Source organism: Balaenoptera borealis, assembly GCF_965194805.1.
Source record: "Balaenoptera borealis genome assembly, chromosome: 3".
In the NCBI taxonomy this organism is placed as follows: domain Eukaryota; kingdom Metazoa; phylum Chordata; class Mammalia; order Artiodactyla; family Balaenopteridae; genus Balaenoptera; species Balaenoptera borealis.
In genome coordinates, this window is record NC_138866.1 from 164806846 (window position 1) to 164824055 (window position 17210).

At 36.3% G+C, this 17210-nt stretch overlaps 1 protein-coding gene across 11 annotated transcripts in view; it reads right to left on the minus strand.

The window, feature by feature from the left end:
• The window catches only part of UPF2 (UPF2 regulator of nonsense mediated mRNA decay), a gene marked incomplete at its 3' end in the record, with an annotated part of 208980 nt that overhangs the window by 153920 nt on the left and 37850 nt on the right, over positions 1-17210 (minus strand). For all 11 annotated transcript variants that reach the window (XR_014242607.1, XR_014242608.1, XR_014242609.1 and 8 more), the window contains exons 9-11: positions 13288-13396; positions 5061-5174; positions 2844-2960 (exon numbers count right to left, since the gene is read on the minus strand). Coding sequence is in view for 4 of the 11 variants with exons in the window: in XM_082385282.1 (XP_082241408.1) it covers positions 2844-2960; positions 5061-5174; positions 13288-13396 (340 nt within the window). The remainder of the gene's footprint in view (positions 1-2843; positions 2961-5060; positions 5175-13287; positions 13397-17210) is intronic.

Below are 17210 nucleotides of genomic sequence, written 5' to 3' on the forward strand. Positions count from 1 at the left end.
CACGTAAAACCATCGTATACTGGGGGGAAATTCTGCTCTTTCATAAGTTCAATTATGGGTATACCAAGTTTCACAATTGTTTCTCTTGTCTATGAATCTGCTAAAGTATACAGGTTGTAGTCTAGCTCCTCTCCTGACATCTATTTTATAATTTGTGAATGCTTATTAAATGTTGACTCTTCCAGACAGAGAGAACAGTTCCATGTTTAACAGGGCTAGAGATAATGACCTCACCCTGTAAGTTCTTTGGACAAAACATAATGCAACACTTAACTTTTCATTTGTACATACATAACAGTTTTAAACCAAGACTAGTTTCAACCTGTTATGTAGACCACTTTAGAACCTTTTCCCCCAACACACACACCAAACAACTTTCTTTTTTCTTTTTTGATGTAGACCAATTTTAAAGTCTTTATTGAATTTGTTACAATATTGCTTCTGTTTTATATTTTGGTTGTTTTTGGTCTGGAGGCATGTGGGATCTTAGCTCCCACACCAGGGATGGAACCCACACCCCCTGCATTGGAAGGCGAAGTCTTAACCACTGGACCGCCTGGGAAGTCCCCACACCAAACTACTTTTAACATCAGCCAAGAATAATTTTAAATGCAAACCAGTTAAAAGGTTATATATGTTCCCAAACAAATATGGATATATTTTAGATCATCCCATAAGTGTTCGTGTGCTTCAAACCAAACTCTCCATTTCTTCCCTCCTCCTACTCCCTCATCTCTGTGACTGGCACCATCATCCTCTCAGATGCTCATGCTGGAATCCGGGGTCTTATCTTAGGGCCCTTTCTCTTCCTCGTCCCTAGTATCTCACCATCACATCTCATCAGTTCTGCTTCCTAAAATTCTTCATACAGTCAGTTATTATTCCCCATCCCCCCATCCTTACCATTTCTTCATTGTTTTCCCCATAGGTTTTGAAAACAGCCGTTTCACTGTTCTGTCTACCTCTGGCCTCAGCCACCTCAGTTATCTCCTCCACACCGATCTTCCTAAAACCATAAATCTGATCATACCTATCCTACCTGCTTAACATCCTTCAATAGCTACTCTCTACCACTGCGGGAAAACCCTCGTTCCTTAGCACAGTGATCACACTCGGGGCTGTGCCTACGTCTCCAGTCTTACCTGCAGCCTCTTGACTCAGTGTATCTCTCTTCTCTGCCTTTGAGACTCAGGTTAGTCTCTAAAATAAACACCATTTTTTCCAGGAAACCTTTCCTGACATACCAAGACTAGATTAAGCGCCTCTTCTATCTATACACATAATACCCTATGCTGACCCACAGTATTATATTGCATCCCCCTCCCTGTGTTCCAATTGTCCATCTGTCTGAGTTATTAGACTGCAAATTCCATGAGGGCAGGAACTATCTTTCTCACTTTTACATCCCACGGGTCTGACAGAAGAGCCAGACTCAATAAACACTCAATAAACACTGGGAAGCTGTTAGGGAAGATCTCTCCTGACTCATTCAGTTTGGCTTAAGTACTCCCTCCATGAGCCCATAAAATCCTCCGCATACCTCTCTCTGTTAAAGCACTTAAACGCTACACTGGAATTAGCACTAGATATGGACCACTTTGAGGATGGCAACTATGTTTTGTTTCTTTGTACTAACCACCCCCAACCAGCCATAACATCCCTGCAGAACTGAGTTCAGTGCCTAACACATAGGAGGAGCCCCAAAAGCGTTATATGATAAACAAGGCTCCTATCCAGAAAGCAAGACAATCAATGATAAAGGCTAGCTGCTTTCGCTACAAGAGGGGGAAAGATCCGCTGAGCGAAGAAAACCAGACGGGCAGGAAGAACTTTGGTTTCCAGCAATGGGATAAGCATCCACACCACCACAACTAGTAAACTTTCCCTAGCAAAAATTAAACATAGAGGGTTCAATATTACAAATAAAATATAGACATTTTTAAAACCTAAGCTTTCTTGGCATCTCTATTACATTTTCATATGCAGTGTCTCATTTAACCTTACCAGCTTGAGCCAAAGAGGAGGAAGAATTTTTTCTGTGTTACAATAAAAATTTGAACTTGGAATGACTATTATATGAATAAGCCTAGAGAGAATGTGGATATAAAGTCCATGTGATGGCCTTCACATTAATATTTTTGTTTACTAGAAATAAATTCCCATGTTTTTTTCATTTTAAATATTGCCAGAGAAGTATTCAAGCTTACAACTAGATTCTAAAAAATAACACACCTAGAGAAAACGACACAATCAACACGTCCGTAAAAGCAACACTGATGTAATGACAGTCTCTTCCCGGGGAGTCCTAAACCAGGGCTAACACTGACACCCTCCCCCACCACACTCTCTCCCCTGCAAAGGCTGCAGTCGAATGCATGGGTATTACCAATAAGCATATTAACTTAATTGCTTAATAAACTTGATGGCCATGCTGGCATCCTAATTAGCTTAAGAAATATCTTCTCCCCCCAAGTTAATTTTTCAAGCTTATGTTTTCCAATTTAAAAAATTTAAGCTTTATAATTTATGTGCTTATGGCACAGTAACGATGTACCAAGAACACCCACAAAGAGGGCTCTAACACAATAGTATTTAGAGTACCTGCTCCTCTGCATCATTTGTAAAAAGTTATCTGGAGCTGAATTTAATCCCCCTTTACAATAGTGTGAACTCACTGGCAGTCAAATGAGAAAAATTCCTACAGCTCTCCAGGAACGGCTGGAGTTCTAGTTTAGGTAGAAGAGTTTAAATGGCAGAGCAAGATAAAAGGCACTCGTCAAAATTTTTAACCCCTGGAGTAAATCAAGAACCTCAACCTCTTGCTAGGATCCTCAAGCCCTTACCAAAAGTACACTGGTCCTCAGGTGAGATTCTGGAGATCTGAAAAGAAATCTTCCACATGTTTCTAGTAGGGTACATGCCATTTCAATATGGTGATGGGAAAAGTCTGATAGAAGCATCTGTAAAAATAATAATGATGAAAAACCAAAGACAACATTTCAATCCTATTAGAGAAAGAGAACATTATGCACCTAATGTGTGCAACAAGTTTTAAAATGTCACTGTAAAAAGAAGAAAAGCTAAACACAACATTGTAAATCAACTATAATTCAATTAAAAAAAAAAACCCAGTCTACTTTAGATGCCAAGCTTCATCACTGGGTATCTTTGTGTTAGGCCATAGAATTTTATCTAAAAACTTCAGGATATTTAATGTCGTTCCTTTTAGATAGATATATGAAAACTAATTTATCAAAGCCCGTTTTATATTTATCAGGAGATGCTATGTATTTAAGCAAATGCCACAGACATAGCTAACATTTTCTAAATAACTTTTTGGTTTTGGTTTATATGACATTTACCTTTAAACTTCTGACAACAAAAGCCTTACTGTATGAAATTTACAAACACATTACCACATTTTACTATTTATCCCCCCAATATTTTTCTGTGCACATTTTCTAAGCCAAAAAAGATTTACACATATCATTTAATAATTTGGTTTTCTTGGGCTAACATGAGTATTTTTCCACGTCCTTATTATCCTTCTATGGCATGATTTAAAGGGTGCATAGTACTTATAATATGAACTATACTAAAACTTAACTGATTCTTATTTATGGGACATCCAAATTGTTTACAATTTTTTGCTACTATAAACAATGGTGTGACATTCTTGCAGATAAATTTGTGCACGTTTATGATTATTTCCTTAAAACAAATGTACAGAAATGAACCTGTGTCAAATAAATGTATATTTTTCCTATATATATCAGTAATTAATATAAAGAAATATACTAATATGTCTAAGTTGTTCATGGCATGACTCCTTTCAATGACAGCGTTGAAAAAACTTTCACAACCTCTCTTAAAGTGCTGTCCAAAGTTCCCCTAACGTACTTTGTAGTCTCCTGAGATGCTCCAAGTAGGTTTAGGAGACTTAACCCCTTGAATATTTACGACGATTATTAATATTTTAAAAACTCTTAAGAAATCATGCAGTAAAGAAAGTTGTTTAACTCAGGGTTTTCCAAATGTATTTGAACCCATGAGAACCATTTTGTGAGACATACCTAGTGATATCTTAAAGAAATCAACTTGATAAAAAATTTGTTATTGTTAGTAATGACCAATTCCAAATGTAGAAGAATTATTTCATCTATGCTGCATCAGCTTTACCACACGAAACTAGTTACTAATGAATTTCTACCTTAATTCTATTGTGGACAAAAAAAAATAATCTGAATAATTTCAATTTTTTTGAACTTGCTGAGACTTTCTTTTTGGTTGATTTTGGTAAATCATCCATGTGCATTTGAAGAGGTTATAAATTCTGATCCAGTTGGGTATAGTGTCAATTAGATTAAGGTTGTTAACTGTGTTGTTCAATCCTGAATACACTTACTAATGTTGTCTGCCTATGCTTTCAGCTACTAAAAGGTGTTTTCAAGTCTCTCACTGTAATTGTGGATTTACTTCTCTTTCCTTGTCAATTTTTTGCTTTATGTATTCTAAAAATACAGTACTGGATGCATACTGATTCAGGAAGGTAACACACTTTCCTATTCAAAGGACCTCATCATCATTATGAACTATGTTTCTTTATTTCTAATAATGCTTTGTGCCTTAAAGCCTACTTTGTCTGATAATAATAAAACCAGGTGCTTTTATTTATTTATTTATTTATTTTTAGTGCTTCCATGGTCTATTTCCCCCATCTTTTTATTTTAGGCTTCCTGGTGTTAATATTTAAGGGCATCTTCCTTGTAGTCAGCATATAATGTTGTTGTTTTAATCAAGTCTTACATTTGTAAGGCTTTTACTTAATGTATTTTGTCCTTCTACATTTCATGCAATTACTGTTATACTTGTATTTGTATCTACCATCTTATTATTTGTTCTCTATTTTGTTCATCTGTTTATTGTTCCTTTTTACTCCTTGTCTTCCTGTAGATTAATCAAATATTTCTTAATTACATCATTTCCCAGCATTTATAAACTGAAGCATTAAAACTTTAGATGTGTCTATTAAAAAATATTTCAAATGATTCACCACTAACCTTCAAACAATGCAGTGTATCATTTTTTGTGAACATCTTAAACTTAGTGAGTTCTCCAATAAAACGAACAGTTTTGTTCTTTGTTTCAATATTGATCTGGTCCTTTTTTCGTACCTACAAATTAAGAGAAGAGACATTGCTTAAATAATTAACACTTTGAAATCTGTGATAAGAATTGTTATTTTAATAAGACTGAATTCACTCTAGATATTTTAAATAAATTTGGGCATAATTTCTTGCCATATTCAAATTATCTTAAGTTAAAGCAAAATAAGCTCTGTGGAACACCAGTACCAGGACATGCTTTGCAAAACTGTTTCATGGTCAAATAATTTGGGGAAACAATGCATTTCATCAGCCTTAAGAGGCTCTCAAATAAAGAAACCTGTTTAACTTAATTTAATTCAATGTTTCTCAAATTTATTTGGCAATATAACTCCTCTTTTGAAATGGTAACAACGACTAGTTTGTTAAATTAATATTATAAGGAATACACTTTAGGAAATGCTGCTTTAAAAATAATAAACACCAAGAGCTCACTTAAGCAAAAATATTAAGGCTCAGTTAGTATATTATAATTATGAACTATATACATTTTTTATTGTAAATTCATTAGTACAATGAAATTTCCAATACAATCACTATTTTTTATCAACAGTCACAGTCGTATATCAAAGTTCAAATCCTTTGCAAATATAAGCCCTCTACTTAGGCACACATTTCAAGCAATATTGAACATAACAAAATCCTATTACAACAGTACCATGTGAACAGACACGTCACGATAAATGTAATTGGATTTAACCTCAGAATTACATTTTCACCAGAAAACCAAACCTGTAGTCTAGAAGCCTTTTCTGTGAAAAACAATAACAATAATACGGTAGTGCTTTGAACTAGTTTAGTGTTCCTTATTTTTTCAGAGTACTATCCTATCTTATTTGTTCCACATAACAACACCCTGAGAAAGGAGCAAAAGCTGTATAATTCTGATTTAATAGTTAAAACAACAACAGTAGAAGAACACAAAGCTGTCAAATGACCTGACCAAGGATCAGTACCAAAACCAGACTCCAAACTTGTACTTGAGAATTCCACTGCTCCATCATGTGCTGGGATTCAAAATAAGTCCAAACCTCACCCGCACCTGGACAATTAGTAACAATCTTTTACGTAAGTATTAAACTTCTACATAGACAGCTTACAATTAATGGAATTTATCATCTTCCTTTTTAAGGACCTACTTTCTATAGCAAACAGAGGTAGGTGTTTAGACTTTTTAGATCTTCAGTGATAATTCTTGAACAAAACCATGCTTACTCACTTAAATCAGAGGAAATTAGAAACTCACTATAACTATATTTAATCTAAAGCATCAATAAAACTGCAACTAAAAATAAAATCACAAAAACTCAACTTACAGAACTTTAATCACGTCATTCAAGCATACAAAATAGCTTTGAGATTAGAGACAAATAGAAAAAACTAGAACTAGACTCTACTTTAATTAGTCTATTAAACAAAGTAATATTGAATAAATTTGACTATTTATTCTAGCCTTGCAATTTAGCCTTCATAAAGGTGTTTTCACAAATAGGTGTTTGATAAGTACTGCATACAAAAAGCTCCTCTTGGGACTTCCCTGGTGGCACAGTGGTTAAGAATCTGCCTGTCAATGCAGGGGACACGGGTTCGAGCCCTGGTCCGGGAAGATCCCACATGCCGAGGAGCAACTAAGACCGTGCGCCACAACTACTGAGCCTGCAATCTAGAGCCCACGAGCCACAACTACTGAAGCCCGCACGCCTAGAGCCCATGCTCCACAACAAGAGAAGCCACCGCAATGAGAAGCCCACGCACCACAACGAAGAGTAGACCCCGCTCGCCGCAACTAGAGAAAGCCCACGTGCAGCAACGAAGATCCAAGGCACCCAAAAATAAATAAATAAATTTATATATTAAAAAAAAGCTCCTCTTTTAATTTATCTTATTTTGTGAACTCCGACGCAAGTTTCACCTACACTCCAGACTAAGAGGGTAGACTCTGGACCAGATCTGCTAGGTTTAATTCCCAGCTTTATCACTTACTGTTACTTAAACTCTGTGCCTCAATTTCCTCATCTGTAAAATGGAACTAATGAAAGTAACCTATATCATACAGTTATGAGTCTTAATTAAGTGAACTGATACATACAAAGCACAATCAATAGTGACTTAGACCACGAAGAGTTCACTAAGTATTAGCCATTATTAATATTATCCACATTTGTACATTGTATCACTAATACATTGACACAAAATCAATGTTCACTGAGTGAACAAATTAATGAAAATGCTTAATGTTTATATACATATTGCAGTGACGTGAAAGACTAAAAGATCTACAGTCACAACACCTGAGGTCCTGTGGTCATTTCATGCCATTTGGGGTGGGGGTAGGGGTATATAATCTTGAACAATTCATATAAAACTCCCTGAACCTACTGGCTCACTTGGTAAAATAAAGATAAAAACAAGGATGATGATGATGGGGCAGTAATGATGATAACTATACTTCACTTGATACTAAGCAATTAACGTCTAGGACAAAAGAGTATACACACTTTAAAATGATGCTTGAGAAGTGTTTTAAATGATGCTGTAAAATACTTCTGAGTGAGAAATAAAAGTGGGAAATTGTACATAAAATACAAAAGCATCCATCAAAAACTACAGAAGAAAAAAAGTAAAGAAAACATACTAAAATATTAACAAGGTTTGCTTTAAGTGATGATATTATGAGGTTCCCCCTCCTTTCTTTCTTCTTTATATATTTTCTAAATCACCCACACTGAGCATGTATTTCTTTTACAGTTAAAGAAATGTAGAAATAGAAAAAGTATAAAGAAACATTTGAAAAATGATATACTGAAGGCTGAATCTTTAGAGGGAGTAGGGCTGGGAAATACATATACATGTTTTTAAAAATCTCCCTGGGTGATTCTGGATGCACAAGCTCTTAACAACTGTGCTGTGGAGATCATACAATTTAATTATTACTGAGCATCACAGTTTACAAAACACATAACATAGTGTATCATTCACAATTATTCCTAAATATTATTGAGGTTAAGGAGGTACAATCTAACTAACATGACAAGATTGTAGAATTTTTAAATGAAGTATTAGAAATCAATTATCTCACTCCCTCATTTTCAGATGAAAAAAACTGAAGGCTTTTCAAAAGACTGTGACATACAAAACAGACTTATTCTGACTTCTCATTTAATATTTTCCAATCTCATTTGTTGACTCTTTAGGATCAAATGGTATGTCAAACACTTCTGCAAAAGTAAATACAGATGAATTAACAATGTAAAATTTTCTATATATTTTTAGTTCAATAATGTCTCAGATTTTACTTACATAATCAAATTTAGCAAAAATGCTGCTTACAACTCATTTATTAATAACAGCTGGAATTGAGATTACTCAAATAACTAAATTCATACACATTAATAAAAACTCTTCAGATATGTCAAGATACAAAAGTAAAAATTTCCAAGGCCTATCATTCATTATTCCCCTGGAGGAAGAACCCTTTGCCCCAAACCGGCCCCTCTATAACTTCACCCAAATATTATATTTTCTGTCCTCCATAATTTGCTCATTTTGTTTTACATAAACATTCAATCATTCAACTAATTTTTTGGAAAATCCACTACACTCTAAACACTAAGTAGGCACTGGGTTTATAAATAAGTAAATTTGCCTTCAAAGAAACTTATTTATTTTATTCTAGGGACCACTGATCTCCAAATAGGGAGGGCAAGACTCCTGATCTACTGGGGTGTGGGGAAAAAGAAATGTTGAAACATCTATTTATGTTTTTGTTTTTTATCTCATACTTTCAAAGTTATTTTTGTATGTTTTATGATATACATAAAATATCTGGTAGAATTACAAATGCATATAATTTATAAATAAATATGCCTATACTGGGATATGTGGTCAACTTATTTTACCAACAGAGAGGCTTGATCAAAAAAGTTAGAAGATCACCGATTTCAAAAATGTCCATCAGTGAGGGTGATATGGCTATATTTAAATAAAAGTTGTCTTCTCCATTATTAAAGAAGTAGGCCTTGCTAAAAATGTGGAGGACACAGAAAACTAAAAAGGAAAAAAATTTCGCATAACCCCACTATCCAAAGACAGCCACTGGTAGCATACTGATATACAATTTTTTCTAGTCTTTACTTGCCAAGAATTTTAACATAACTATAAACTTATTATGTGTAAGATTTTAGAGCTTGCTTTTTTTCCCCTTAAAAAAAGCACTTTCGTAGAGAATGGACTTGAGGACACGGGGAGGGGGAAGGGTCAGCTGGGATGAAGTGAGAGAGTGGCATGGACATATATACACTACCAAATGTAAAATAGCTACCTAGTGGGAAGCAGCTGCATAGCACAGGAAGATCAGCTCAGTGCTTTCTGACCACCTAGAGGGGTGGGATAGGAAGGATGGGGGGAGACGCAAGAGGGAGGAGATATGGGGATATATGTATATGTGTAGCTGATTCTCTTTGTTATAAAGCAGAAACTAACATACCACTGTAAAGCAATTATACTCCAATAAAAATGTTTTTAAAAAAAAGCACTTTCTCTATGATTTGAAAACTTTTTGGTAAACAAGACTTTCAATGGTTCTATATCATTTCAGCATTATGATTATATGACCATTTTCTTAATCCACTGTTGGACTTCTAGATTAGTTTCCTTTTTTTCCCTATTACAATTCATGATGTGAATAAAGCTTTCTGGGGTACTTAGAATTGTTTACTTGGGACAGATTCCCAGAGTTGTCCACTGTATGAATGCCTCTAAGGATCTTGAAACATGCTGCCAAATTCCTTCTCCAAATTCCAATCTCAAGTATACGTGATGGTTTCTCATTGTTATTACCTTCACTAACCTGTTAGTCAAATTAGCAAATCCGTTGCTTTAACTAGAATTTCTCTACCAGGTGAGATTTCATACTGTTTTGCTAACCAGCGTTATTTCTCAGGTGAGGTTCTTAAGCACGGGACAAATAGGATCAATTGTGACAATATGTTGGAGCTGGATAGAAGCCAGAGATGGGAAACCTGGTGAAACAGCTATTCTCCTAATTCAAGCTACAGAGAGTGAAAGACAGCAGCACTGGGAATGAAGGAGAGACGCTAGCCTTGAGGAGGTGTTTTAGCAGATATATCAATAGAATTTGGCAAATTTGGCTCCCGAATGTCAGAGGGGTGAAAGTAGATGTACTTCCCTCAGTGATTAGATAAAATATATTGCAAATTTATAGGGAGAATATAGAAGCTGGTATAAGAAAGTGAAGGATAAAGACATTTTTGAGAAGAAAATGAGTTTTATGGATGTATTTAGCTAAAAGTACATGAGAACTTACTAAGCACCAGGAGAGAGGTTCTGGCAAGAGATATATACGTGAGGCTGCTGGGAAATAGATGCCACCTGAACCCCAGGTAAACTGTATTCCATCATAAAGGAGGGTGAAGGAAGAAAGTCTGGGGAAGGAACACCAACATATAAACTCAGCTGGAAAAAAGAGCAAAGGATATTGAGGAGAGCAGTCATAAGTGAGAAGCAGGAGAGAGTGGTGGTAAAGAGGTAATTATTATTATAATGACATCTGTGTGATGAGCTTTATATGAATTATCTCATTTAATCAGTAAGAACAATCACATTTAAAAAGATACAAATTGGGACTTCCCTGGTGGTGAGGTGAAGAAGAAGAATCCGCCTGCCAATGCAGGGGACACAAGTTCGAGCCCTGGTCCGGGAAGATCCCACATGCCACTGAGCAACTAAGCCCATGCACCACAACTACTGAGCCTGCACTCTAGAGCCCGCGAGCCACAACTACCGAGCCCACGTGCCACAACTACTGAAGCCCTCGCGCCTAGAGCCTGTGCTTCGCAACAAGAGAAGCCACCGCAATGAGAAGCCCGCGCACCGCAACGAAGAGCAGCCCCCGCTCGCCGCAACTAGAGAAAGCCCACGCGCAGCAACGAAGACCCAACGCAGCCAAAAATAAATAAATAAATAAATTTATTAAAATACAAATTATCCCACTTAACAAGCCAGGAAATCGAGGTATGGAGCACTTAAGTAAATTGGCCAAAGTTACAATGCTAGTATGTGGTAGAGTCAGAATGAGTTTCCTAAAAGGCAGGGGAGTCCAGCAATTCAGAATCTGCAGGGACATCAACTAGGATGAGGCGATTAGGAGGACACTGGTGGTTTCTGCCAGGGCGCTATGATGGTAAAACAAAGGGTAAACGTCAGAAGTGCAAGAGACACGTATACTCTACAACATCAAACAAGAAGGAAATGAAAGAGGATGGGAGGAGAGGTGCAGTTGAGGAAAGTTTTCCTGTTTTTATTTTAAGGATGGGAGAGTGTTGAGCACATTTATTGCCTGATAAAAAGTCAATGGCAAAGTCTGCAGATCTGAGGGTGGGAAAGGCTAGACCCTGGAGGAAGCAGAGGTGATCGATGACATCAAGTGCCCTCTCTTCTCTCCCCTGAGAACAGCAGTTCCCAAATATACTCTGGAATCCTGATACTCTTCTAGTTGTAATGAAACCTTACAACAATAACAAAAATGCCAATTCCCTCAACTCTCACCCCAGTTTTCAAAGATGGGATGGGAAGTACACATGAACAGAATTTTCTTAATTTTAGGTTTCTCACCAAAAGCACTAATTATGCTTGGTCCAGCAACTCATGTTTTGTTTGACTGTAGCTTTGGTGGAGGGGTGTACACATGTAACTCATACAATGCAGTCATACTGCCTGCTAGTAAAACAGTGTCTTGTCTGTATCTGTATGATGGGATTAAAATACCAACAATATGACTTCAGACGCATCTGCCCCCGAACTAGCAGCATGTAAACAGTGCGTCTTTTGAGTGACTGTATATTCAGCCCCTTCCAGAAGGCTCACAGTGCTCATTACCCTATTAAAGCTTTGAGAATTCTTACCATAAAACAAAAGCAAAATGGTTTAACTTCCTGGATCTCAGTGTTTCCAAACTTCTCTAGACATAGAAACCTGTCCTTGATTAATATTATCTATGAAAGTCTGAAACACAAAAAAGCTGGCCCAGAAAAATCTTACCCACAAATCTCATACTAACAAATTAACAGCCATGGCAAGAAGCCTTTAGAGGCCATTCCACCCCTCACACAGACTTTTGCTTTCTCTGGACTCAAGGCACTGACTCTCCAACAATTCATTTGGCAATTAAGCATGCACTTCCTTATAATATCAAATTTATTTAGGGTTTAAATTTTTATTTCACTCTTGCTCTTATGAGTATTTATGCCTTATCTTCCCAATTACATCATGAGATTCCTGACCTCAGGAATTATGTCTGTTCTGGTGCTCAGCCATACTACCGATTTGTGTATAGCTAGTGCAATGAAATGCATACTGAGCAGAGCAAACATTTATTTGCATTCCAAGCAACTTGCTATATAAAGCTAAATTTTACAAACACAATTTTTCCATGGGCATACATGAACACTTGCGTTTCATGTCTTTTCAAATTCTACCAATGTTCACTTTCAGTCACCGCTGAGGTATCCTTTTACTCCTTTCAAGCCTGTATCCACAAGATGGTGGGGTAACATGGATTTGGGCGAACCACTCATGGGCACTCTATTAAGAATCTTTCTTCAAGCTAAAGATTCTTAAGGCAAGAATCAATAAAAACATGGTCTATGACAGCACTCACTGAGATCAGAGCATTTACGCAACTTCATGTGCCCCAAACGTTGGACCCCCAACACCTAAATAGGCATCCTACAGGCACTGTGTGCCCTGACTTGTCATGGCCAATCCTACATTTCTTCTGGGAACACCAATGAGGCCTGCTGGCTCTCTTGACCTTGGAGAATGTTTTTACTTTACAAAAGCAAGAAGTGCAGAACCTACAATGGGAAAACAAGGTAGCAGCAAGAGCTCATCTCCAAATTGGAATAGCATTTATCAATTTCAAGCTTTGTTGAGTAGATTTACATTTTAAAAATTTAGAAGTCCATATATTCTGAACTGTTATACCACTATCAAGTTTCAAAATGTGCTTACCAATAAAATAATAATATTTTTAAACTAAAGAATCCTCACTCATAAGTGTGTATATATATATATATTACAAAATAAATGCTTAAATACATACATGAAATCTGAAATCCCCCCTCAGCATGGAACAAAGATCCTCTGCTACATCAGACATGCAGGGATGCAATGTAGCAACCAATCTTGCATAAAATGGTAGCAAATCCAACCTGCAAAAGTTATATGTGATATGTGTAAAAGGAAAGGCATACCAGAAATAACTCATTTTAAAATTTAAACTTTCTCAGATATATTCACACATTAAATGATTATAAAAACTAATAATAATCATACAGACATGCCTATGTATTGCCATCATAATGAAGTATTTGGAAATTCAATTTGCCTTGTGAAAGTTTATTAATAATCTGGTATTTTCCATTCAGTACATTTACTGCACATCTGCAATTTTCATCAAGTACTCAATTTTGATAAAATATGAAATACCAAGCAAAGAAAACATGGCTTAAAGTTTTAATCACATAATTACTGAGTAAATAAACAAAGATAACTTAAACAGTATAAAACAATCCTTTTAAATCATTTCCTTCATTTATCCATGGATAAGTTATTTCAAAACCTCAATGTAAAGTAAAAGGGTAACCAATAACCAAAAGGGTATCTAAGAAGTCAAAACAAAAAAAAAAATCACAAAGCCCACACACTAACTTATTCTACCCATTACAGAACCCACTCAGATTCTCACACGGGGCTTCTCGATTCTTACTCAGGACAGTAAACGCAGATCTGCGTTTCCTCACGCTGCTGCCCCCTTTCATCACCGGCGCACTTTCTCATCAAATTTGGATGCAACTCCAGATTCCAGCACGCCAGGCAGCCACTACTAATCAGAATCAACACACAAGCTAAAAATTTATTTTCCATTCCTGCCACAGACATTATTTTATAAAACTTGATTATCCAATGATTCAACACTCAGCAGACCAGACTCTGAAGATGAGAAGCCGTGAGGAACTAATAAAAGCAGCTGCACTGACAGCAGCAAGTAATGAGAGCTGACAGGGAGGAAGTAAGCAAAAAACTAGAAAAATTCAAAGCAAGAGCTCAAAAACTACGACAACCCGAAGCCATTTAGAACAGACAAATAATTCTACAAGTCTTACATATCCCTGAATATATCACTATACTACAGAACATGAAAATGGTGTGATCATCAGAGAAAACTCTGCCTACCATGAAAGGCTGAGAATTAGACCTGGAAAACTCAGAAGGGACATAGTGAAGGAAGGAAGAATGGACATAAATTTGAAAGGTGGAGTCAAGGAGAGGAAAGTGCTCAAATTCATGCCTAAGGAGCCTCAAAAACTTTGTATTCCTCTTTGACCATTATAATTTCCTTTAAAACTTATCACGTATTTCTTCTTACCAATGTGCCAGGCCCTGTCCTAGGCATCCAATATCCATTATTTATCTTGTTGATCCTAATAACCACCCCATCAGGTAGACATTAGAACCACCATTTCGGAAATAAGACTACAGAGGTTGAGAGAAGTCAAGAATATGGTGGCTCTGTAAAAGTACCTCAAAAAATTTTAAATGCATTATACCCTTCTTTAAAGAAATGAGAAGTACAGTCCGTTATGTAAAGAGCTGAATCAAAACATTTAGTGTTAAGCTTTATTTTAAATGTTTCTTTAAATTATTTTAAAAGTTTTATCGATTGAAGGTTAAGTTCCTGTCACACAGAAAATGCACACATGTGGGTCACATTACTCCTTGCTGATGTTACAAAAAAGAGGTATCCTGTAAGACACTCTCACAAATATGTAATAACTTTCCTAACATCTGCTAGTGCAGGAAAAAAAAAAAGCCTAGGGCAACTGCACACGTAATTTTCATGCATAATAGATGGATTCATACTAATACCAAATTTACTTTCTAAATTTTCAAACTTTAGTTAGAGTATTATATTTTAATATATTATTATATTTTAGTTGGAACATTAGCTTTTCCATATCCACTTTAGCAACAAATACTTTTTTTCTCAGTTCATGATCAATTACAAATATAGAACTTTAAACCTATGCCCCAGGTTCTACCCCTCCCAACTGCCACAACTACAGGTCAGAAAAATAAGACTCAAGAGTTGAGGTCACGGGATAACAAAGAGTAATGCACTGGGAGTCGGGAGGCTCAGGTTCTAATTCTCTCAAACAGCACTCTGTGACCTCATGAATTGACCTGACCTCATCTCCTACTATTCTGTCCAGTCTCACCAGACCCCCAGTAATCCTCAGAGCCTCAGCACTGGCTCTTCTCAGTAGCTGGAGTCTGCTTTCCCCAAATATCTCCACCACTTACTCCCTCACAAAGGTCAAGTCTTAGTTCCAATGACACCCCCTTCATGAGACCCATTCTGAATACACCATTGAAACTGCAAATCCATCCCACCCCTAGCCCCTTACCCTGCACTATTATTTTTTTAAATAGAGTTTATCAGCTTCTAACGTATATAATTTACTTACTTGTTCATAGGTGCTTGATAGATATTTCTTAGATACTGTCAGCTTTTATTCTAAAATATTCTTCATATTAATGAAGTATCATCCAATTTTTATAAGAATAATATTAAATTTGATCAAGTTTTATATTTTATCAAACAAGCACTAGTTTATCAAATATCTTTTTTTAAAATTAATTTATTTATTTATTTATTTTTGGCTGAGTTGGGTCTTTGTTTCTGCGCGCGGGTTTCCCCTAGTTGCAGTGAGCAGGGGCTACTCTTTGTTGTGGTGCACGGGCTCTAGACACGCAGGCTTCAGTAGTTGTGGCTGGCGGGCCCTAGAGCGCAGGCTCAGTAGTTGTGGCACACGGGCTTAGCTGCTGCTCAGCATGTGGGATCTTCCAGGACCAGGGCTCGAATCCGTGTCCCCTGCATTGGCAGGCGGATTCTTAACCACTGCGCCACCAGGGAAGCCCTATCAAATATCTTTTATGCAGTCAATGGGATAATCATATAGTTTATTTTCCCTACTGCTGTTACATATATTAATAAGTTTCCTGTTTAAAGTAGCTTTTCATTCCTAAGATCAATCCTCTTTGATCATGCTGGATGTTTGTTTTTAATATACTATTAAATATAATTTGTTAGTGTTTTACTTAGAATTTTTATATCGACATTAGAAAGTGAGACTGGTCCACACTTTTAACATCCTCGCTCTTTTTTTTGTTAGGATTTTGCCTATTTCTTCATATTATGAAATGGGAAGTTCTCCTTCCTATGCTCTGGAAAAAACGATACAGCAAAGAAATTACTCTGATAACTTTTTACATTTTCTTCCATGATCACTGGTCTATTTAATTTTGTCTTGATTGAATCAATTTTGAAAATGTGTATTTTTTCCAAAAAAATTACTTGTTTCACTGAGGTTTTCAAGTGGTTTTTTTAAACTTCTAGTATATCATCTGGCTTATTCTTAAACTTTTTAATGTTTTCTTTATATTTTCTAAATGGTTCTCTACCTGGATTTTTTTTTTAAGAATTAGCTCCTGAGTTTACAAAATTAATATTAATCTTTATTGTCTTTTTCAATGTATTTTTCAATAAAATTTGAGATTATAACATGTAGAAGCAAAAAATTTTAACCAAACTATGTCATTTCCTTTTTTCTTCTTTTCCTGGGCAAGTCACCTATACTTTGCTTCATTTTTTTTATTCTTCCAATTGGCTCAATCTAGTGATACTTCAAAGCTTTTTCCCAGCCCCAAAAGTAAGGTGGATAGAGCCACCCATTTTAAAGTAAAGCAGCCTGTGCTATCCATGCAGAGTAACATCAGTAAACTAAGAACACAGGTCAACACTTTCAGCTTCAACAGGAATTTAAAAATTAGTTTAAGGATCCCCTAGACGATCTTAACTCTTTTAATTAAGCCTTTCCAGGGCTTCCCTGGTGGCGCAGTGGTTAGGAATCTGCCTGCCAATGCAGCAGACACGGGTTCGAGCCCTGGTCCGGGAAGATCCCA